We start from the raw sequence: 25,085 nt of genomic DNA, 5'->3' as shown, positions 1-25,085 counted from the left end.
TTTCAGCAATTATAATTGTACTTATAATAGATCTACGTGCTTTTGTTGGTCATAGAGTGTAAAACTTTCCACCAAAAGTAGTTAATGCTTGTGATTATACTGTCCTTCAGAATCTTCAAAGCTCCTCTTCCTCCCCAAACTAGATATCCTTTGTCTCACCCTCTCTCCTTTGAGAGGCAGTCTTAGAGCAAGGCTTGGTTACTCAGGGAGTATCGTTGATATTCCTCAGGTGAATCGAGGAAGAAGAATTTCATGTTGTGATCTCTGTTGCTGAACCTGTAAAGTCTTAGACAAGGGAATGCCTCGTATTCATTTTTGTGTCCTTGGCACCTGGAACAGCATTTTGACCTGTGGTATTGGTTAAGCATCTGTTGAAGGAAGTTTATTAGCTGAGCTCAGGTATCATGAAACTATCCGTCAAAGTCAGAGCATCTGGAGCTACTTAGGAACTGCAGAACCACTTTGGCCTGCACAACACAGCCTTGGCCTCTCATTCTGATTCCCCGCTCCTAATATTTACGTGTGCCTTTCCCACATCTTCTTAAATGAGGTAAAGAACACAAAAATGAGCCTTTATTCTTTGCTCTTCTTTTCATATATATTGCAAATTAAGATTGAGCTTAGGTCTTGTACTTTATTATTTTCCATACTATTAGGTTATAAGCACTTAACAAAATCTTAGTAAGTACCTTGACCCTTTGACCTTTGTTTTTTCCCCCTAGGGATAGGGGATCAGATGCATCATGGAAGAATGATCAAGAACCACCACCAGAGGTACACGTATAAGTCTTTTTACACAGTATTTGAGAGAGGAAGGTAGGGCTCAATCTTATAAACCCATCGTTCTTGGCCTGAAGGAAGTCCTCAAGGCTGCTCACCAGTCACACTGCCTTTTGCCAGCCTGTGTGCTCTCCCCTGTCCCAGACGGCTTTTATACTGCCCAGAGTTTGTGATCATTTCAGGAAAAAAAATTTTCAGTCACATTTTAATAATTATCAGCTTATCATTTTCCTTAAAATATCCTATTTTTATCAATTTCATTGAGGTCTGGCAAAGGCAGAATTGTCATTATTAAAAAAAATTTGTTTCCTTTAGTAGGTTCACCATGTGGGATGTGATTATACACCATCACATTTATTGATGGTGCTTTTAATAAGCTGCCTTTCTTTTGGAGGTACAAAATCATTACAGTCTGCCTACTTCTCCATTTTTTTACAGTATAATTACCTTCCTAAAAAGAGTGTTCTTGTATTTCTTTCTTAAATCTATGCCAGCAAGACTATTTTTATGTCTCTAAGTAGCTTGATATATATGGTCTTTAAGTAATTAAAATATGAAAATTACAACAGTGAGTGTATACATTTATTAAAATAGTGTGAATTTATACAATATAAAAGAAGAATTGTAATTATTATAAGTGGGAGTTTTTAAATGTGCTCAGTAGTTCTGATGAAGTTTCTCAGTTTTGTAAATTCTTGGTATTTCAGATTTAATTTTGGTCATTTTAGATGTTCTCAAACAGTGCTGAAGGTTCATGGTCTATGTTAATTTCTGATTTTGCTGAAGTATGAGTCAGGGAGTGCCCACTTACATAGTCGCTTAGCTGATGAGCAGTCCTAGTTTAGTATCCACACTGCCGTGGGATTATGTTTTCTGATTTGTGTCATGTGTACATGTGATTTCCACTAAGACCCTGAAGATTCACTTAATGTTCTTGGTTATGTTCAGGACATCTTAAAAGTATTTGGGGATTCACAAAGGTCTTGAAACATATTTCTTGTTTCTAATATATTCCAATACATCCCTGTTGTTTTAGACCTAAGCATTAAAGTTGTTAATTATGGAATTGTTAATAGTTTATAAAATTGGTTTGATTGGGTTAATTTTAAAATTAAATCACAACATAGTTCATGGGAATTGTTTTTTCCAAGTAGTTGACTGGATGTCTCTATTTCTGTAATATGAGAAACTCTGAGATTCTAAATTTTATAATGATCAGATTTTGTAGTATAGGATTATTGCCTGGTCTTAATTGTGGACTAGAATTTGGAATTTGTGGGGTTTAAACTTAAAAAAAAAATCATGCCCTGAAAACAGGAAATACTGAACTTGGATAAAGGAGCATAATAGTGAATACATCTTATTCATCCCCACATCCGTTTCTAACATATGAATACATAATTTGAGTTGAATAAATGTGTTCAGTGAATGCAAATTTAAATTAATTTATATATAAGAAAAATGTGAATTTTTCTGTGATTTTGTGAGGTGGTAGCAAAATACTGACAAAGTAGTCACTCTAAAATAAACTATTGCCAGTTAAGATCCTTTAAGATCCTTCCCTCCTGCTTTTTTTTTTTTTTCTTTTTCTTAACATCTTTATTAGAGTATAGTTGCTTTACAATGGTGTCCTCCTGGTTTTTAGGGTAATGCCCAGTTATTTAAACTGGCCCCATAAGGGTCTTTATTAACTTCTCCAATTTCATCATCTCAAAGTTTGCTGTGTAAGAAGCTTTCGCTTTGCCTTAGAGAACCATTTGTACTTCTCTAATATACGGTGCCTTTGCACGTATAACCCACTCCCCAAAAGCTTCCTTCCCCTTGTTCGTCGCTGACTCATCATCAGAGATTCAACCTGGGGCTCCCGTATCAAGCCTTCCTTGCCCTCTTTCCTCTTTCCGTAGCCCCATAATCCCAGAGCACTGTCACAGCACTTGTTTATTGGCTTATTTATCTATTTTCTCGTTTGAACCGTTTCAGAGAAAGCAGTGTCTTCCATCTGGTCTCAGTACTTTCTAGTGTCTGGCTCAGTACCAAATTTAACATGAGCTTAAAAATTTTAGCACATTAAAGATCAGTAATACAAGGTCATGTGTTTCAAGGTACTAAAATTAGTTGATGTTTTTGAATTTGATTATAGATTCTGAGGCATATCAACTCTTGGTTCATGGAAGATTCAATCTAGAATATATTTCAGCAAGACCATACTGAAAATCCCATACAGAAACTTTCATATGTATTTTATTTCTTCCTTTTAATTAGGGAACACATGTATACACAGTGACCCTGCTTTTGTATTTTTTTTAACGAAACATAGTAATTATTTTCTGAAATTAATAGGATAGTAAAATACCTGAATTCCAAGAAATCATAGGAGTTATACGTAGCTAATAGGTCTTGGGTTTTGGTAGGCTATAACAGTGGATCCCAATTCTTAGTAACATCTGAATTTTCCCTCTTGTAATTTAAAATGATTTCTTCTTGGAAGTTGGGTCATTCGTGTATCTACTTATCAAAGCCTTTTCCTACACTCCTTTCCAAAGAGCATCCTAGTGATTTTCCCCACCCTTACTTTGCCTTATTATTTATTTATATCCCTTACTATACCTGACATTGTATTATTAAAATAATTAATCCCTATAAAGTGTTTAAAACAGTGCCTGGCATATAATGGGTGTGTGTAAATTTTTGAATGAATGAAGGGTATAACATTCACTTCCATTTTTATATTAGATCTGATAATTTATGTATTTGCTTATTCCTAACTACTCCTGTCTTTAGAATTGTTTGGCAGCTGGCACTATGATGAATCGTGACTCTAAGCTGGAAGTCAGATTTCTAGCTAGGGAATACCCATATCTGAAGGGTGTTTAAGATCAGCATTTTAAAGTTACCTATCTGAAACTTTCTAGGAATTCAAAACAAAACGATATAAAAAAACCTTCAGTACTCATCTTCTGTGTTAGAGTCATTAGGCATTTATCAAAAAATATTTTATTTCTCTATCATATCTGATTTGAATATTATTGGTAAATATTAAGTATTGAAAAGGGTAACTTTTCTGTCAGGGTCACTGTTAAATATGTACCATTGAACTGGTAAATGCATGTGACATAAATCTGTCTATTTTTCTGTGCAAGGCCTTAGATTTCAGTGATGATGAAAAGGAAAAAGAAGCCAAACAGAGAAAAAAATCTCAGATTCAAGGCCGCAAAAAATTCAGATCTGAATTTAATGAACCAGGTGAGTTAAATGTAATATATAGTCATTTTTTCATCTTCACTTACATCTATATAAGTTCCTCAGTAATAAAACTGAGGGAACATCTGGGTCCTGTCTTTACGCTCTGGCACCTGGCCAGCATTGGAGGCGTTACACAGATGCGACGTGGTGGGAGAGTGACAGGGGATGTTCATTGGTGGCTTTTCAGGCTCGTGGGTGTAAACTTGGCTCCTAGGGGTAAAAGGCAAGCTAAGCCTTGGTAGAATCATTTGTACTCACCAGTACTTTTTTTTTTTTTTTTAGAAAGCTGTTTGCTTCCATTTTTAGAATTAAATGATATGGTGCTTAAGCTAAAATCAAGGTGTTTTATTTCCTGTTGAGATAATGCAATCACAGAAGGAAGTCTTCATGTTGCCTTTCTATCTCCACATCCACTTCCCTCCCCTTACCCCTTCCTCAGCTCCTGGCAACCACTGGTCTGTGTGCCATTTCTGTAATGTATTTTGTCCTGTCAAGGATGGTTATATGAATTAGTGACTGGGTTTTGTCACTGAGCACAGTTTTCTGGAAGTCATCTAGATTGCTGTATGTATCAAGTTTCTTTTCATTCCAGGGTAATATTCTGTGGTGCGAATATACCACAGGTGGTTTAACCGTGCATCCATTGAAAGACATTTGGGTTGTTTACAGTTTGGGGTTTTATGAAGAAAGCTGCTTTATACATTTGTGTACAGATTTTTATGTGAACACAAATTTTCACATTTCTCTGGGATAAATGTCCAAGAGTACAGTTGGGTTATATGATACAGTTGACAAGTGGACAACTTTGGGGTCAGGGGCACTGACACACCACACACACACACACACACACACACACACACACACACACACACACACACACACACCCCACCCCCCAAGGTAGTTGAAAATCTGTGTATAACTTACAGCTGGTCCTCTGTATCTGCGGTGATGCGTCCGTGGATTCAGCCAGCCCTGGATAGTATAGTACGCATCTGTTGAGAAAAGTCTGCTTATAAGCGGACCTGTGCAGTTCAAACACATGTTATTTGAAGGCTCCACTGTAGTTGCATGTTTAGTGTCTTGAGAAACTGCCACACTGTTTTTCGTGTGGCTTTACCACTTTACGTTCCTGTCACCAGTGTATGTGTGAGTGGCCCAGTTTGTCTGCATTCTCACTAGCATTTGGTATTTTCATTATTTTTTATTTTAGCCATTCTGATAGGTATGTGATGATATGTAATTGTGATTTTTAACTTGCATTTTCCTAATGGCTAATGATATTGAACAGCTTTCCATGAGCTCATTTGCTATCTGTGTATCTCTTCAGTGATGTATTTGTTCATGTCTTTTGCCCATTTTCTAATTGTGTTTCTGTGTTTTACTCTTGAGTTATGAAAGTTTGTACATAATTTCTTCCAGTCTATAGCTTGTGTTTTCATCCTCATAAAAGGATCTTTTGCAGAACAAAAATTTTTTATTTTGATGAAGCCCAGTTTATCTGCTTTGCTTTTATGGAGTCTGAGAATTTCTTTCCTAGACCTACATCCCAAAGATTTTCTCTCTCTCTCTCTTTTTTTTTTTTTCTGAAAGTTTTCAAAATTATTTTAGCCATTTTAGTTCCTTTGCCTTTCCATATGAATTTTAGAATAAACTTCCCTATATTGACAGAAAGTCTTGCCAGGATTTTGATAGGAATTGGGTTAAACCTATATGTTGGTTTGGAGAGAATTGACATCTTAACTGTATTCAGTCTTCCACTCCACAAACATGGTATACATCACCATTAATTTAGATCTTCTTTAATTTCTTTCACCAGCATTATGTAGTTTCCAGAATGCGAGTCCTGTACATTTTTTTGTTAGATATACACCTGAGTATTTCATTTTTTGGGAATCATTGTAAATGGTGTTGCGTTTTAAATTCATGTTCATGTGTTCATTTCTAGAATACAGAAATACAATTATTGTTTGTATGTTTAGCTTGTGTTTTGTGAACTTGCTGAACTCACTAGTTCTAGGAGTTTCTCCCTTGAGATTTTCAGTGTAGACAGTTATGTCAGTGGCAGATAAGAACAATGCCCCCCCGCCCCCCTGCAGTTTGTATGCATATTTAGCTCTCTTTCTCACCATTACTAACTATAACTTCTGGCACTATATTTAGTAAATATGTTTTGTTCCTGGTCATAGAAGAAAACATTCAGTCTTTCACCATTAAGAATAATGTTAGGTGTAGGGGTACTGTAGATGTCCTTTATCAAGTTGAGGAAGTTTCTGTCTAGTTCTGTTTTCCCTGAGCTTTTTTTCAGGAATCATGAATTTTGTCAAAATTTTAAATTCTGACAATTGTTTTTCTGCATTGATTGATAAGATCACATGACTTCTTCATTACCTTGTTAATAAAGTAGATTACATTGGTTTTAGAATATTGAATGAGCATCATGGGAATAAACCGTGGTGTATAATTCTTTGTATATGTTGTTGAATTTTGCTCATATTTTGATAAGGATTTTTATGTTTATATTCATGAGGGATATTGGTCTTTCTTTTTCTTTCTTTCTTCCTTTCTTCCTTCCTTCCTTCCTTCCTTCCTTCCTTCCTTTCTTTCTTTCTTTCTTTCTGTCTCTTTCTTCCTTTCTTTCTGTCTCTCTTTCTCTCTTTCTTTCTCTCTTTCTCTCTCTCTCTCTTTCTCTCTCTCTCTCTGTCCCTCTCATTTTTTTACCTGGTTTTGGTGTCAGCAGAAGCTTCCTACTAGCTTCATAAAATGACTTGGGAATTTTTTTTTTAATTATTTTCTTGAAAACATTTTGTAGATTTGGTGTTAATTGTTTAAATGTTTGGTAAAAAGTCTCCAGTGAATCACCTCAGCCTGGAGATATTTTTTTTGGGAGACTTTTAATTACAAGTTCAATTTCCTTAATAGTGATATCTTTTTCACATTGGCTAGATTATAGTGGGTTGTGTTTTTCAAGGAATTGGTCCATTTCATCTAATTTGTCAAGTAATGTGTGTAGAGTTGTTTACAATATTGCCTTGACATCCTTTTGATGTTTTTCCTGATATTGATCATTTGTGTCTTCTGTTTCTTTGTCAGTTTTGCCTAGAGGGTTGCCAATTATGTTGCTTTTTCACAGAGCCAGTTCTTTATGTCATTTAATTTTCTTTATTGTTTTTCTATTTGCAGTTTCATTCTTTCAGCTCTTTATCATTAACTTTCTGCTGCTTGCTTTGGGTTTATTTTGTTCTGGTTTTTCTAGGTTCTTGAGGTGGGAGCTTATATTACTTATTTAAGACTTTACTGCTTAAACTTGTTCCACAGATATTGGTGTGTTTTACTTATTGTGATTTAGCTTAACGTTCCTTTGTTTGTTTTTATTTACCTTGAGACATCCTCTTTGACCAATGGATTATTTAGAAGAGTATTATTTAGTTTCCAAGTGTTTGGAGATTTTTCTGTAATCTTTCTGTTATTGATTTCTATTTTTGATTCCATTGTGGGTTGAGAACACAATCTGTATGATTTCAATTCTACATTTTTAAAAAAGTTTTATGGAATATGGTGTATCTAGGAATATGATTTTGGGCAGTTGAAAGTAATGTATATTTTGCTGTTGTGTGGTGGAGTGTTCTATAAATGTCAATTAGATCTTGTTAGTTGTTGGTGGTATTGAAATTTTCTCTAGCCTTAGTGATTTTCCATATAGCTGTTTTGTCAGTTGTTGAGAGAGCATGTGGTTGGGGCGTGCATATTTAGGATTACTATATTTTCTTGGTGGATGACCCCTTTATCATTATAAAATGTCCCAGTCTTTGCTCTGAAGCCTGTTTTATCTGATATTAATATAGCTAGCTAATCCTTCTTTCTTTCGATTAATGTTTGCATATTGTAGCTTGTTCCATCCTTTTACTTTCAACGTGACTGGAACATCTGAAATGTTTCTTGTAGATTGTAGTTATGTTTTTTAATCCACTCTGCCAACTTCTGTGTTTTAATTGGTGTATTTAGACCATTACATAATGGTCTACATAAATGTAGACCATTTATATTTAATGTAATTATTGATATGTTAGGGCTTTAAATCTGTGTTTTTCTGTATTCTCTCTAGTTTTTCTCTGTTGTCTTTTTTCTGCCTGCTTGTGGTTACTATAACATTTTTTAGAATTCCATTTGCATTTATCTGCAGTGTGGATTGTATCAGTTAGTATGGTTTTCTTTCAGTGGTTGCCTTAGGTCTTAAATTTTATATACATAAGTTATCACAATCTGCTATTGTCATTTTACTGGTTTGAGTGCAGTGTAGAAACCTTGCCTCTCTATATGTCCCTTTATTTTCCCTTGTTAATAGTATAAATTGCTTTAATTGTTTCCTATGTATATAGTAAGAATCACATTAGCAGTTATAATTTTTGTTCCAGCCATCAAACATAATTTAGAAGACTCAGTCACAGAAGGAAATTCTACTGTATTTACTCCTGTTTTTGTTTACTCTGTTCTTCTTTCCTTCCGGATGTCTTACAGTCTTTTCTTTTATTGTTTCTCTTTAGAGAACTTGCTTTAGTCATTCTATTAGGGTAGGTCTGCTGGAGACAAATTCTTAGCTCTTCTTCATCTGAGAAAGTCTTTGATTTCCCTTTTTCTTGAGGATATTTTCACTCAGTATAGAATTCTAGATTGCCAGTTTTCTTTCAGCACTTGAAAAATGTTGTGCCACTTCTTTCTGGCCTCCATGGTTTCTGATGAGACATCTACTGTCATTCAAATTGTTTTTTTCATGTGGGTAAGGTATCATTTCTCTCTTCCTCTGCTTTCATGTTTTTTCTTTGTTTTTAGTATTTAAAAGTTTGTGATGTGTCTTGGTGTAGACTTCTTTGGGTTTATCCTAACTGAGATCTGTTTAGCTTTTTGAATCTGGGGGTTTATGTCTTACGCCAGATTTGAGAAGTGTTCAGTCATTATTTCTTGAAGTACATCTTCTCCCTCATTTTTCTTCTCCTTTCCTTCTAGGATTCTGAAGATGTAAATATTAGTTATTTTGTTACAGTCCCACAGACCCCTGAAGCTTTCTGTTCATTGTTTCCCCAGTTTATTTCCTTTCTTCTTTTCAGACTAGATACTTTTCATTGTTCTATCTTCTTTCTTCTGTCCCTTCATTCTACTGTTGAGCCCTCCCTTCAGTTTTTAATTTTGATTATTAAATTTTCAGTTCTGAAATTTATTTTTCTTTTTTTTTTTTTTTTTTTTGCTGAGACTTTCTATTTTTTACTTGTTTCAGTGTGTTCCTAATTTTTTATTTAAGTGTTTTTATGATGACTACTTAAAAACATTTCTCTGATAATTCTAACATCTTTGTCTTCTTCATGTTGGCCTCAATTAGTTTTCCTTTTTCATTGAGTTTCAAACCTTCGTGGTTCTAGGTATGACGAGTGGTTTTTAATTGAAACGTGGACATATTAGTTATTATGCTGTTTTTGTTTTTAGAACTGTTCTGGCGGGGAAAGGAAGGAGGTTGCGTTATTACTATTACTACCAGGTGGGGATAGGAGTTAAGCTTTTCTTTATAACTTCTGTTGACATCTGAAGCGGGGGGTGAATCATTACTGCTGCACACGGGCAGGCCTCCTCTTGTGTCTGGTGGGGGTAAGAGTGCCTCGTTACTGCTCCTGACACCATGGAGGATGGCCTCGTTATGCTGGGCACTGATGAAAGTCCTGACTCCTAGGTTTTCTCTGACTCCACCCCAAGTACAGGAAGTGGAGGAACACTGTGTTACTGCTGGTGGAGATGCAAGTCCAGGTTCCCCATTGTCATTGAGGGGAGGCTGGAAACTGGCTCCCTGCTCAGCCTCTTCTGACCACCCTGGTTGGGAGGGCTAGCCAAGCCCCTTACTCAGCCTTTGAGAGTGTGAGTGAGGTTCCTGTCCAGTTTTCTCTGTGGTGTTTGGCTGAAATCAACTGGTTATTGTCTCAAAGTTTTGTCTTGCTTTCCCTTTCCTGATCTCTGGCCTTTTGGATTCATTTAAAATTGATAATTTTAAGCCTTATAAAATTGTAATTACTGTAAGGTCTACTGGAAGTTAAAGAAGACATTATTGAAATTTTAAACAGTGTTTTTTGATGTATTAAAGTTAATTTTAATTTTGTTTTTATGCTTTTTTCCCCAAAGGTGAAGGTTTTTCAGAAGTACATCAGAATTGGAATGTTCATAACTCTGCTTCAGAGCCTTCAAAAGGATATCACAGCAGAGAATTCACACGAGGGTTTTCCCGGGGCAGATATCCTCGGTCTTGTCCTGGCAGGCCCCCACCTCCACAGTTTTATAACTCAGAGCACATGGTACCTCAGGAGACTTCAGGATTTCCACCCCAGAGACAGGACGGCCCTATGATGCCAGGGTATCCCTTCCCTCCTCCCGGGTTTGACATGCATAACTTCTCACTCCCTCCCCCTCCGCCACCCCTGCCACCGCCTCCTGCATCTGCAAATGTGGGCTGGGCTGCCCCTGCTGCGGCGCCTCACCCGTTAATTCCCCTACCATACTCCCTCCCGCCACCTCCGCCCCCCCCACCTCCGCCTCCCCCTGCCTCTTCTGGAGATAGTCACGCTTCTCATTTTGGTCCTTACTATTAGGTGGATGTACGCATTTCCTGAGAAATGTGGACTTTTATATATATACACACACACGCACACACACACGCACGTGCACATACACATACACACATATATATAGGATTTTTTTTTAAAAAAGAGATCATGTAGCTAGAGTTTTAAAACATTGTAAATTACTAAATGGTTCCTTCAGTTGTAAGTTGATATATATTATAATCTTTATGAAATTGTATTCATGAAAATTTAACATTAAACTTGTAGGGGGGGGAATCCAATTATGTGGTATTAAAACTTTGAACACTACCCAGTTAAACAGTATGTGTAGATCTAATAATAATAGATCTGGAGCAACTTTCATCATGGGTTAAAATGCACTGAGTATATTATGTTTTTGGTATATCTGAAAATAAGATGTTAAGTCCTATTGAGAGTCTTTAAAATAAACTATTTTTATAAACTTATACATTGAAAATTGATTTTCATTGTAAATGCAGTTTACCAATAAATGTAAACATGCTAACTTTTTTTTTTTTTTTAAAGCAAGTGAAGGGTACGAAGAAGAAAAGCCTTATGTCTTGGCAGAAGCCATGTCTATAATTAAAGTTAATATTTTTTAGTTTTGCACAGGCAGGCTTTCCATTATCTATGCAAATTTCCATTATTTGGGCATGATCCAGTAGTCTTTACTGTTTAACCACGTAAAGAGACACAAGGATCATTCACAATAAAATATGTTATTTATTCACAGTAACATGAATTTACCGCCACACTAGGAGACTGTGTCTTCCATATCTGTTTCCCAGATTCTTGGATGCCTGGCACAGATTAAGTACTTAATAAATATCTGTTGAATGACAGACTGAATTTAGAGTTTTTCATTAAATGACCAGTGAGTATTATTTTACATGATTCATGTACTCATGAAACATAAACATAAGGAAATTACAGAATTTTAGAGATAGAAGAGGCCTTGGGAGTAGCCTAAACTAGTCCTAATTTAATAAGTATGGAGCAGCCTGACTAGGGGCTCCAGGGAAGTTAGGTCACTAAGGTCACCAGCGAGGTGGCAAGGAGTTAAACCTAGTTCTGATTCTCAGACCAGCGCTTCCTACTAAATTGGTGTTCTTCAATCTTTCGTTCCTTGGCACTCTTACAAAATAGTACTTGTATGCACATTGGGGTAATCTGCTAATTTATCACAAGCCCCTGGACTCTGGTTGCACCGAGACCCCACTTCGCCTCCCTATGGGCTGAGGAGACTCTCTTCAGGGTTACCAGGTCATAAGATGAGAGGTTCTTGCTCTGGTAATACCTTGGCTCTATCATGTTGTGCTTTATGGTTCTTTCTTGAAACATTCCTGCGGCTTCTCTTGAGGAGTTGCCTTCATAGATCATGGCACAGTCTTCTGGGTCATGGAATATTGTAAGAGTTAAGTGAGATTATATCTAAGAACACTAAGAACACCCCAAAACTTTTTTATAAAAATGTGAGATGTTGCCATCCAGTTATAGCAAATCAGTAAGCTGTTATAATCACCATGGCATTTAGAAAATCTTTAGACCTCTGTCCAAAAGTAGTCGGTAGATATTTGACAGTAGTTATTTAATATCTGAAGAAACTTAAGAGCTGAACCATACCATCTGATTTCTGCTTTCAATTAAGCTGCTACCTTAAACACTTAGGTCCAACTTGCCTTCCTCCCTATACTTAATTCAAGGCTTTTGAAACTTCAAAAATCACCTGAGTTTTGGATGGTTTGTTAAAAGTGCACATTCTTGGACTTTATCCCCAGATTCAAATTCAGTATATCTGAGATGAGACCTAGGAAACCACTTTTAACAGGAATCCACGGGTGATGAATCTCAGGATTTACTCTATATAGATTTCAAGGTAGATGTATGTACTCCAGCATCTCGGCCCTTCACTCAGGGACTGAAGGGAGTTCTGTTTGGGGTGGTGGTGAGGGTGTGGGGAGTTGATAGAGAAGAAGAGAGAAAACCGACTACTTAAATTGTATCCTTGGCATCTTACTTGGTTCTCAGAGCTGTATGTTTTCAGCTGTATGCATCTTTGGAGTTTAACAGGAGGAATCAAGTTGTCTCTTTTATTTGGAAGAGAGAAATATTACAGTCTTCATCATCCCAAGATTAATCTTGCAGTGCTGCTTTTAAAATCATGTGGCCCTGGATCAACTACTAGCTGATCTAAAGGTAAATACTTAATGTTCTTCTCACACCGTTTCTCACCTCAAATAGAGAATTCTTCATGTAAGTCTTTTCCTATAATAAAGTAGATTGACATTCACATGATTGACTATAGATAATGTTTTTGCATGTCTACAGTTGTAAATACGGCAAAATGAAATTATGGCCTAGGCTAGTATATTTTATTAAGGTGAGTAACTCTTCTCTTTTTTTCTTTAATGGAAAAGATAGTGAGGTCTATGGTCATTGGATGACTTGTCCAATATTAGAAATAAATATTTAAAACTGAGTTGAGGTTACCTAGACCTAGAAGAGGAGGTACAGTTTCAAAACTTAGCAAAACACATTTCTCAAAAGCCTTGTGGTCAAGTCATAAAGTTAAATGCTAAAATGTACCCATCTCTGCTGTGTAGCTGATTAGTAGACCCTATTATCAGTACTAGTTGGATGCATTGGCAGGGGCCTGTGTGCAGGGGTCTCCACTCTTGTGGGCGTTGAGGCGTTGATATTTTTCCTTGCTTGAAGTTGGTGAAACTAAGTACATTAAAATTTCAAGACGTTTGATGAAAAAGAAATGAGTAGAATCTGAGTTCCAATCTACTATAATTTTAACCTATTTGATAAAAAAAGAAGTGGTATTTAAAATCCCCAGGTGTGAAAAATCTTAGTGTATTTTTTACGGACAAGTTTTCTTAAGATAATAATTTGAGGAGAGAGAAAATCTCAGACATACTGTGTCATTTATATATATTCTATTTCAACAATAATTGGCATTTGCATTCAATATTATGAATTTAAACATTTTAAGGCAATATGATTAACTGGCTTAACGCTTTCTACCAGTTATTTTACACAACATCTGTTGTTGATTTCTGTTGTGGACAAAGGCAGTCCTTCCCCACTCCAGATGATGACCCAGGTCAGGGAACATAGCAGAGGAAGAGAAATAATTTGTTACATGTTTTCCTCTCGCCCTTCCCCACTGCTTGGCTGGGGTACCTGAGAAAACACTTAGCACACTATCTTCACAAGCTCATCAGAATAAATAGTCTTTTACTTCTGTATTTATGTGCTAGGGAAAATAAGTATGCTAAATACTAGGTCTTTTTAAGAAAAGAATTAAAAACTAGATTAACGTTTTGTAGAGTGAATTACTTTGTATGTTCACACAATTTGCGTTCATAAAATCTTCATTCTGACGTTGCATATTTGATTCCAATGATAATAAGATCTCAGGTCTAACTATTTAAAAATAGATACTTTTAATAGAATGCAAGCTGGAAAATAAAAATAATTATGAGAAATCATTGTCAGGTTATGTTGCAGATACACCATGATTTAATACAGTCTGCACTATATTTATGATTTAATACATTCAGGGCAAAACAACAATACACATTTGTGTCCTTCACTGCAGATAAATTGCCAGTATTCCAAAAGCCATTCTCTACTTGTCATTCTGACCTAGTCAGATCCTAAATTTATGTAGCAAATTATGTTCCATCCAAAAAGAAAACCCATGGAAACAATTACTATACTGTGCCTGAAATTAAAGTTGAGAAATATCTTATATCAGGCCAAAGTACTTGTTTTGAGCTACTAGCAGCAATGGAATTATATCTCATTTTTGACTGTGTATTCCATACCTAACTTGTTATCATTGGTGGATTAGACACGATCAATTACTGAGTGTCCTGGAAATGAGGTACACAGTTGTGTATCAAATGGGAAAATAATGAAAATAGCCAATGAGGAAAAATTTTCTTCCACATATTCAATAAAAAAATATGAATAATTATATATATATTATATGTATACTTACATATATATATTTGAAGGCTAGTACAAAAAGCCTGATTGATATGCATAGTTTAGTTGTTCAGTACCTTTTATTTCTATTCATAAGGTTGATGAAATGGGAATAAATATTACATTGGCTTATTTCTTAGTTATTGCATTACACCAGCCCCCAAAGAGAACAAACTGACCTTATGTGGTAAAAGCTTTTTATTTAAATTGAGCATAAACATTATCTCTAACAAGAGATATGACCCAAACAGTAATAGAACAAATACAAAGGAATAAAATCTATTAGCATAGAATCCTTATTAAAACGTGATACACAGATAGTGGTGGTCTGTAATGTTTGGATGGTAGAAGTGAACTTCTAATATGCTCTCAGTATCCATAGCCACTGCAATGTGCAGAACCACTGCGGCAGCTCTTGAAAGCTTTCACGTGTTGTCCCGTGACACGCAGGAGGGATGCTCTCCAAATGCCTGCCTGGCCACGCGTCGCACGCGGCGCTTCATCTCAGCACGTGGCACTGTCAGCCCCAGGTATGCCAGCTGTCTTAGTGGCCGATTCATTCAAAGCAAATGATTAATTTTCTTTAACACCAGCTTGCTATATGACCAACTATAATTACTGGTATATTTATTGGCAGCACCGTGAGTTCAAAATAAATTCTGTTTAAGGGCAGAAGAAAATACTGTAGGCATTAACTTTATTAATACGTTCAGATACTATTTGACCCCTATGAAATTGCCTACAAAATGGCAATTTCATATGGTTCAATCTAAAATATGGACTCCATAATGCATTACTTCCTATATTTATTTTTCTTCAGTGAACATCTCCCTGTCCCGTTATTCTACAGGTCACATTTTGGAAACAGTGTCATAGATAATAGCTGGAAGAAATTTCATGGTGGGGCACATTTCTCAGAGATACCTGGTCTTGCTAAAAGACAATTTATTAGAAGATCCTGGGGTCTGGAAGTAATGTTAAATATTCTGTATTGGGTTAGGAAACCACTGTTCTTTAGTGTAGACTCTGTACTTCTTAACCTGGTTTCCCTCCCTCCCCAAACCGCCCCCACCCCCTGCGGTGTACTAGAGCCTACTAAAAACCTGTGAGATGTACATTTTTCTAGGAAGGAGGAGAACTGAGGGTCCGTGGCTTTCCTCCTGTTTTTAAAGAGAGAAAAAGAAAGGGGCTGGAGAGAGAGTCTCTCTCAAGGTTTTCCCTTTTTTGGAGCACGTGTAACACAAATCTTTTTCAAATTTGGTAATGCACAAATCCTTTAGAAAAAATAGTTGTGAACCCCCAAAACTGTACTCACAGGCCACATTGGGAGACACTGAATTATGAAACTAAAATTTCATTCTATAAAAATGCCTCTTTGATGTCTTACAGAATTATTATATCTGCAAGAATATATCTGTGGATACATTCAATTTAAAAAAATTTGGCCTAAACAATGTTAGATTTCAAATGGCTTTATAGGCAAAACTTCCAAATAATTACAGCCAGGAGGAGAAGAAATATTTAATGGTCTTAGACATTTAGAAAATGTCTTCCCATTGTTTCTGCCCAATAGGGAGTTTATTTATAATTTAGACCATGAACAGGAAATCACTCTTACACTGAAAGAAAGGGGAACTATCTTCACCTTAACAAATTTAGTTGTCAGTCTCCATTTTTCAAAGCTCTCTCCAGGCATACTGTGACGAGGAGTGAAATTTGGGTAAGTTTGAAAAGTCTAAAAACATTCTACAAAGACAAAAAATGCCCGTACACAAGAGCAACAGAACAATAGTCCATGATATGTGGTAACTAAACAGCTGGTGTCTAGGGAAGACAACGTTTTAACTGACCAAGTAGCTGCTGACAGAGAACATTACTGTGGAAATGAAGAATAAGGACTTTGCATTAGGTGATTCTTCTACGTTGATTGGAGAGATTGGAGAAAAAAAGAGTTGAGCCCAGGGCTTCACATTCTAGTCCTACAACCTGGGTAAGGACCAAGAAAACTTCTATATTATCCTGAAATAAACAGACAGTGCCACCTCCCGTCACAAAACTATCTCCTGTTAGCTGCAGGGTTGGAATTTCCGAAAACAAACCTATGTCTGATCCTGTGGTTGCCTGAACACTGTGAATGAACCTCAGATGAACACTGAATGAACCTCAAAAACATAATGTAGAGCAAAACTGCCAGACACAAAAAGGGTATATTGTTTGATTCCATTTATGAAAAGATGAAAAAAGAAATGTAAAAACCAATTAACCTAACCTTTAGTTTTTAGGGATACATGCTTTGATAGCACAGATATTAAAAATGAAAAAAAATAGCAAGAAAGGAATTAACTATAAATGTCAAGAGAGTAAATGCATTAACAGTGAGGAAGAATAATAATTGGGAAAGGGCAAAAGGGGGCCCTTCTATAGTTCTGGCCACACCCCTGATACAGTTATATGGGTGGTCGCTTTGTGATAATTTATTAGGCTGTACATTTATGTTCTAAGCAAATCCATTTGTGTATATTATTCTTCAAAGTCAAAAGGATTAAGATAAACAACCCTGCTATGGCTTCCCATCCCACTCAGAGAAAAAAGACAAGGTCCTTAAGTGGCCTGCAAGTCCCTCAGTGATCTGGCCCGTATTAACTGATTTCTCAATTCTCCTTCCTCTAAAGACCTAAATAGACATTTCTCCAAAGAAGACATACAGATGGCCAACAAACACATGAAAATATGCTCAACATCACTAATTAGAGAGATGCAAATCAAAACCATAATGAGGTATCACCTCACACCAGTCAGAATGGCCATCATCAAAAAATCTACAAACAAATGCTGGAGAGGGTGTGGAGAAAAGGGAACCCTCTTGCACTTTAGTGGGAATGTAAATTGATACAGCCACTTTGGAGAACAGTATGGAAGTTCCTTAAAAATCTAAAAATAGAGCTACCATATGACCCAGCGATCCCACTACTGGGCATATACCCTAAGAAAACCATAATTCAAAAAGAGTCATGTACCACAATGTTTATTGCAGCTCTATTTACAATAGCCAGGACATGGAAGCAACCTAAGTGTCCATTGACAGATGAATGGATAAAGAAGATATGGTACATATATACGATGGAATATTACTCAGCCATAAAAAGGAGTGAAATTGAGTCACTTGTAGTGATGTGGATGAACCTAGAGTCTGTCATACAGAGTGAAGTAAGTCAGAAAGAGAAAAACAAATATCGTATATTGACACATATATATATGGAATCTAGAAAAATGGTACAGATGAACCTACTTCCAGGGCAGGAATAGAAATGCAGACGTAGAGAAGAGAAATGTGGACGTGGTGGAGGTGGGGTGGGAAGGAGAGAGTGGGATGAACTGAGAGAGTAGCATTGACATAAATACACTACCATGTGTAAAATAGGTAGCTAGTGGAACATGCTATAAAGCACAGGGAGCTCAGTTTGGTGCTCTGTGATGACCTAGAGGGGTGGGATGGGGGGTGGGAGGGAGGCTCAAGAGGGAGGGGATATGGGGATATATGTATACGTATAGCTGATTCATTTTGTTCTACAGCAGAAACTAACACAACATTGTAAAGCAATTATACTCCGATTAAAAAGAAAAATTCTCCTTCCTCTTTCTCATTCTGTTCCTGCAGCTGCACATTTATACTTGCACGTGATTGGAGAAAACCAAACCACCATGCTGTCTGCATCACTTGAAATTCCTCAGCACTTCCCCTAAAAATGCACCCTTAGGGCTGCCTGGAAATGCACCATATTTCGCTAGACCGTTCACTAGTCCCCACCTAGGTGACAATTTCATGCCTCTCCTCTATCTCCAAGCCCTCCACTTCCCCCACCTGCTATTTCACTGTCCTTCCTCTCCTGGGTATTTTGCCTGCTTCTTTGTTCTGAGAAAATGGAAAGGATTCTATTTGTTGGACATAGAGGTGTATCACCCCTTCAAGAAAAGAGCCATTACCCCAGCTGTTGGGAGATCTGTCAGATACATGCCCGAAATCGGCTCCTAGCAAGAGCCCAAGAGTAGACCCTTCAGAGGAACCCAAATCCAATATCAGTTTAGAGGGAAGAGGGTGGCAGCAGCATGAAGACACCAAGGGGCAAATCCAAGTCTGTCTTTGGAGTTGGTTAAGGCTTTGCCAGGCATGCACTGTACTTTGAAATTTTCTTCCAGACAATCCTGTTTCCTCCCTCTCCCTTCCGTAAGTGTTGATCCCTAGTATTCAGCATTCCAAACTCCAGCTTAATTTTGCTTCCAGAACTCATTCTGTGACACCTCATAGAGCATCCAGACTCCCATCGCCATGTCCATCTACCAACCTGCTTCTGTTCCAAAGTCCTATGACTGTCTCCTCTAGGTAGAGCTCTTATTTAAAGCAATCACTTCATTCGTGTACTGTTTTTGCTTAACTCAAAGACATCACTCTAGCAATTCTCTCCTCTCCCCTCTGACATCACCAATCTTTCCTTATTGGAAAAATTTCCATTATTTGTCCCATCCTATAATTAGAAAAAAATCATTCCTTTGGCCCACTTCCCCAGTTACTGCCCTGTTTCTCTGCTCTCTTTTGCAAAAAAATGACTTTAAAAATGATCTATAATCCCAGTCCCCAATTCCTCTTCTCCCAACTCTCTTTAGTTTATTCTAATCAGGATTTTGCTCCCACTGATGGGTGAGGACCACTCTTGTCAAAGTCATTCCGTGCGTCCTACAATGCCAGCTACGATGGTCTGGTCTCAGCCTTCATCATACTTCACTATTTTCATGGCTGATAATTTTCTACTCTTTGAAACTTTTTCTGCTTGGCTTCTAGGATGTCAAGCTCTCTTGTTTTTCTACCTCACTGGTCACACTTTCTCAGACCAGCCACCTGTTGCACAGCTGTAAGTGGCAGTATTTACTTAAACAAAAATACGCCCAGGTCCCCGGAGATGTGCTGTGAGGGGCATTGCTGTCAGTCTCCGTTCCTGGTTTGCTCTTTGCTCTGCCTCTTAGGGAGCACGGTCACAGGGCTCCGTGCTCGGCGCATTTCTGTTTTCCAATTACACTCATCTCTACCCCTGACTTTGCTCAGAGTTGGAACTCCATAGACCACCTGATGTTTCACTTCGATGACTAATCCATACCTCAACATGTCCACCACTCAGTTCTAAGCTCTCACTCCACGCTTGCTCCACCAGAAGTGTCTGCTCTCTCAGTGGTGACAACTCCGTCCTTGCAGTTGCTCAAGCCTCAGATACCTGCTTCAAAACAAAACAAATGGAAAATCAGTAAGGACTGCATATTTTACTTTATGCTCAGGGATGGGGATGGGAGAGTGGTGGTTAAAGTAGAGAAGTAACCTACTTTCCAGTTTTCTAGGAGTAGTTCTCTGGATTTAAATACTCCACGTGGGTTGATGACAAGACCAAAGGGATTAACTCTTCTCCCTCCCTTTCCACCAATAATCATTCCTCCCTCCATTGAGTAGGATGTTACCAAACTCAGGTCCAGCTGCTGGCCTCTCGAAAATCAATACGAGAGAAAGAGAGAAATGTTGGTAGAAAGTAAAGTTGCCTTTAATCAGAATACTGGCCATCCGGGGAGAAGGTGGACTCAGTGTCCCCAGTAACCATCTCCGAAGATTCTGCTCGGCCATGAAAGTTTTTAAAGGGGAACAGGGAAGTCATTTCAGTTAATCATTGAGATAGGGGGGTCAGCATCTTCACCATCCCTCACTGTGTGCAGGCTTGTCGACTCCTTGCGATCTTTCTTTAGATGATCTCCTGTTCACACAGCTTGTTCATGAGATTACTGAAGGGGAAGCTAGGGAAGAGACCTGTTAATTACTTATTCTTCATTTCTACTTCTTTGATCCATGGAAAGAACCAACAGTTTAGGCAAGGTATTGGGTGATCAAAAGATTTGAAAGGTGTGCTAGGGCTGGAATGAGTAGAGCATGGGGGGGCCTGGTTTAAGGTTAGTGACAAGACAAAAGGGGCCTCCTGCATAGAGCTGCTTACAAGGATATTCATCTATTTGTTTAACATCAAATCAATCTTTCAGCTTTATATCTAGAAGAATATATCCTACCCCTGTCACTGGGAAAAGCAGCAAAGGATAGATATGCAATGGCCAGAGTCACATCCAGAAAGGAGAGATTTTTGCCAGATCCGCTTAGATAAAGTATTTTCTGAGGAGCCTTTGAAGAGTAATTCCTGGACTTAATTAGTTATTACAGTTATTGTAAAAGGGAGAAGCAAACTCAGGCAGCTCTATCAGTTCTCATCCAGGCCTTTCATCCATTTTCTAAATACAACTAAATCAGAGATTGTGGTTCCTGATCCCTGGGACCACAAATATAAATATCTGTGTTATAAAGTGGTTAGAGCTCATCAACGGTGGGTTCAAAAATATCCATACCAGAGTTTAACTTGATGGAAACAAAAAGAGAAAAAAACACATATGTGATATCATATGATATTTGTCTTTCTGTTTCTGACTTACTTAGTGTGATCATCTCCAGAATACGACAGAAATGAACTTGTCTATGAAACAGAAACAGACTCAGAGACAGAGAGAACAGACTGGTGGTTGCCAAGGCGGAGGTGGGGAGGGTGAGTGACGGATGAATGAGGAGTCTGGGATTAGCAGATGCAAACTATTATATATGGAATGGATGAACAACAAGGTCCTACTGTACAGCACAGGTTTCCACTCCCCATGGAGAAGCTCTCTCCTTCTAACAGTGTATCTCGCTGTTGTCACAGAGCAAGTAGTGGCAGGTTTTCCTCGGCTCTGTGAGGTCGGTCATTATGTCATCGTCCCCTCGTTACACCTGTGTTCTTTCTCTGGGTCCCTAAATGTTACTTCCCTTCTTCACTCACTCATAGGAAAATACTGTAAACAAACATTAGCCTCACAGTAAGAGGACTGTTTTTCTTCCTAGACAAATTGAAATGTTTTAGACAGTAGAAATAAAGGAATTTTAATGAATACAGAGTGAATACTTTCAACTTCTTTTTCTCCTTTCCCAGAATGAATAAGTAACAACTGTAGGTCAGCATTTTAGGATAATCTAGCCAGGGCGTATAAGCTTTTTAAGCATGAAATTATTTTAAGCACTTCATTTATGGCGTAAATTGTGACTTTTATATTGGGATGGGGCATATGAGGGTAGGAGGTAATGGAGGGAGAAGAAGGACATGTTCTTGAATTGTATTTGAAAGAAGTGATTTCCTCTAGCTGTCTTCTCTCAGCCCTTGCAAGGTCAAGTCTCTACTTGGGCAAAAAGAAGATGGAAGGACAACACGGAAACCTTGTCCGGTGGAGCTGTTTTAATGAAGAGCTTGTTTCTGCCCCAAGCAGAAATACCTTGGAATGTGAGAGGTACAGATGGAAAGTTCTAAAGAAGTTATTGTCAACATGTAGTGATGATTTGGGGAGAAAAAGGAGGAAACGGGGAACTATTTCCTCTGCATGAGGCTAATTTCATTAAGGAGCTGTAGCCCAAGGGAAAGACACAAAGCCCTCCACTTGTGAGGCTGTCTTCTGAGAAGGAAGGAGCTCCAGACATGAGCAGGATGGTCACTGGGCACCAGCTCCTTTAGACGCACGTGTTTCCTCAAGCACGTGGTATCCACAGGGAATGTTTGTTGAATGAAGGAATAATTCAGAGTATATTTGTGTCTATTATTTTAATTAAATACATTTTAAGAACACTCTTATTACACTTTAAAATCTCATATTCCTTATTATTATTACTGGTGTGAAGCATAACAAAGGAAAATATAAACAAAATGCCTTATCTCTTGCCTTAATTATAAAGATTCATTGATTCAACAACTAATATGAAGGAGGAAAGCTTTGACTAAACGAAAAAAAAATGCAGATTAGTATAAATTTTAACAATTATTATATTAAAGTATGACTGACTTTCTCATTGAATTCAGTGCTCAACATTTGAATATTATTTTCTCTTTTAAGAAACGGTAGAGGATTTTATTAACTGAAAATGGGGAAATAAGAGATGCTTTCCAAGTGCTAACCTATTAAGTTAGGAAGTTTCAAAAGAGACAGAGTAAGCTATTCGATAATGAGTTTGAATAAACAGCTACTGGGAAATAAAAACTGTGCTATTATCCAAGTATCTTCATCTATTTCCTCCCCTCCTTCAATACCCTTACCCAATCTTCCCCTTCCTGTAAGCAGTTACAGGAAAACGGAGTAGAATGACCTAAGATCTCCAAGGTCAAGGTCTAGTGACTTCAGAAACTGTGACTTCTCAGAAAGCCTGGAGAGGTCATCTCCTCACTAACCTACTGATGAAGGCAAAGAGAATGTATGCAGGAAGAAAGGAATTTTTCTGAATCCTGACACTCAGGTGAGCTATAATCTTTGAAATATACGCACAGCTCACTGCAACATAGATAAAGAATCTAGGAAATAGTACCTATTTCCGATACTTCAATTCCTGTTTATCAGGCATTATCAAGGGAGCTATATCGTCTCCAAGGAGATAAAACTTAATTCTTAGAAAGTGAAAAATTCTTACTCTTTTTCTTTTCCTGTACAAAGCGGATACACATACAGTAATTATGTATTAGATATATAAAATTATAATTAGATATACAGTATATCTGAGGTATTAAAATTTCATGCTGGGAAGATTAGTTAAAAATGCCTAAAAAGCAGGAATTCCCTGGTGGTCCAGTGGTTAGGACTCGTGCTTTCACTGCTGTGGCCCAGGTTCAGTCCCTGCTTGGGGAACTAAGATCTCACAAGCTGCTGGGTGCATCCAAAAAAAACCAAAAAACAGTATTGTGCACCGGGCTTTTTGTTTACTAAAGGTTTTTATTCTCTGCCCAGTTCTGGGTAATGGAGCAAATGGTAGAGAAGTATGGAAACCAATTTTTTAAATAGTTGAGCCAATACAGGACTTTCAGGTAAAAGATTGTTTTTAGAATATGCCTAGATCTGAGACTGAACTGAGGTCACTCTTGTCTGAATTGAAGTCATTTCATTCCTGCAAGATGGGCTAAACTTGAAAGAGAAAGCGAGAAAAGCTTGTCCTGGAGGTAAAATGGTATAGGGAGAGCACGAAGAGCCTGGGCTCACAGTGGTGGGAGAGCAGGGCGCCTCTGTACCCGAACACGGGATGCCCAGAGCACACGGAAGCACAGGGCTCTGCTGTAGGGCCCAGCGGTCCCCACTACTAGCAAGACGGCCCAGTGAGCACCAAGAATGGCCACTTCTCCTGAGGAAGGTAGGTGGGGAGAGATAATTCTGAAGTGTTCCTTTCTTAGAAAATTATGGGGAAAGGATGGAGAATTTTCCCGAACATGGACCACTAAAAATCAAAGTGAATTTTGTCTACTAATTTTGCCTAATTCACCATGGATGAATAGATTTTTATCTTGGAATAACATGTATAACTAGATAATCACCTAACGTACAGTGTTTAAAATATCATTTTCTATATTGTTCTCTGAATTTCTCAGGAAACTTTTTACTTGAAGTTGTTTTCTAAATTAATTTTTATTTAAAATAAATTATTTTATTCCATCTTGAAACTGAAATCATATCAGTTGATACTATATTGAGATGAAGGACACATAGGCAGAAGGGGTAAAAAAAGAAATTAAACAAAGGAATGAAAAGGAGAAAAAAATGAATGCTTAGTATTCACGTTATTTCAGTAATTCTTTTTAGCCTTAGTTTTCATTACTATGGAAAATGGAAACTCAGGTCTAGTACCGCCCAGGAGACCTTTCTGCTATGGTGGAAATGGTCTTTATTGGCACTAATATGGGAGCCACTGGCTGCCTGGACACTTGAAGTGTGGCTAATGGGACTGAGGAATTCCATGTAAATTTATTTAATTTTAATTAATTTACATTTAAATTTAGGGACTTCCCTGGCAGTCCAGTAGTTAAGACTTTGCCTTCCAATGCAGGGGGTGTGGGTTCAATCCCTGGTCAGGGAGCTAAGATCCCACATGCCTCACGGCCAAAAAACCAAAACATAAAATAGAAGCAGTTTTGTAACAAATTCAATAAAGACTTTAAAGTGGTCCACATCAAAAAAATCTTTAAAATAACTTAAAAAATAAATGTATATACCTGCTTGGGGCTAGTGCCTACCGTGTTGGTCAATGCCATGCCTGGAATGTGAGGATGTTTGGTATATTTACTTTAATTTACACAATCAAACTACTTAGTTTGAAACACTCTGATAACTCTGGCAAATCACTGTGAGTTTTTCTCACTACAGAGATTTGAGCTCCCTGGCTAATACCTTGTCTTCTTCTAGGATAACTGTCAGTAGTGAAGCCCTGGTTCACAGTCCAAAGAGAGAGGCTTCCCACAGGGGTAGCTGACAGGAAAGCATTGATTCATTGTGCATTTCTTAAATAAAAAATTGAAATCCATTACATGGTTAAGC

General features: G+C 37.6%; 1 protein-coding gene across 1 annotated transcript in view; it reads left to right on the top strand.

Moving 5' to 3' along the window:
- The window catches only part of NAF1 (nuclear assembly factor 1 ribonucleoprotein), a 39,274-nt gene extending 28,188 nt beyond the window's left edge, over positions 1 to 11,086 (top strand). The window contains exons 6-8 of the mRNA XM_057547383.1: positions 723 to 774; positions 3,921 to 4,023; positions 10,183 to 11,086. Coding sequence (XP_057403366.1) covers positions 723 to 774; positions 3,921 to 4,023; positions 10,183 to 10,646 — 619 coding nt within the window. The 3' untranslated portion in view covers positions 10,647 to 11,086. The remainder of the gene's footprint in view (positions 1 to 722; positions 775 to 3,920; positions 4,024 to 10,182) is intronic.
- Positions 11,087 to 25,085: the final 13,999 nt, after the last annotated feature.

This window comes from Balaenoptera acutorostrata, chromosome 5 (genome assembly GCF_949987535.1).
Source record: "Balaenoptera acutorostrata chromosome 5, mBalAcu1.1, whole genome shotgun sequence".
NCBI classification, from domain to species: domain Eukaryota; kingdom Metazoa; phylum Chordata; class Mammalia; order Artiodactyla; family Balaenopteridae; genus Balaenoptera; species Balaenoptera acutorostrata.
The sequence above is the reverse complement of the archived record's forward strand: the minus strand, read 5'-3'. Positions and strand labels throughout refer to the sequence as shown.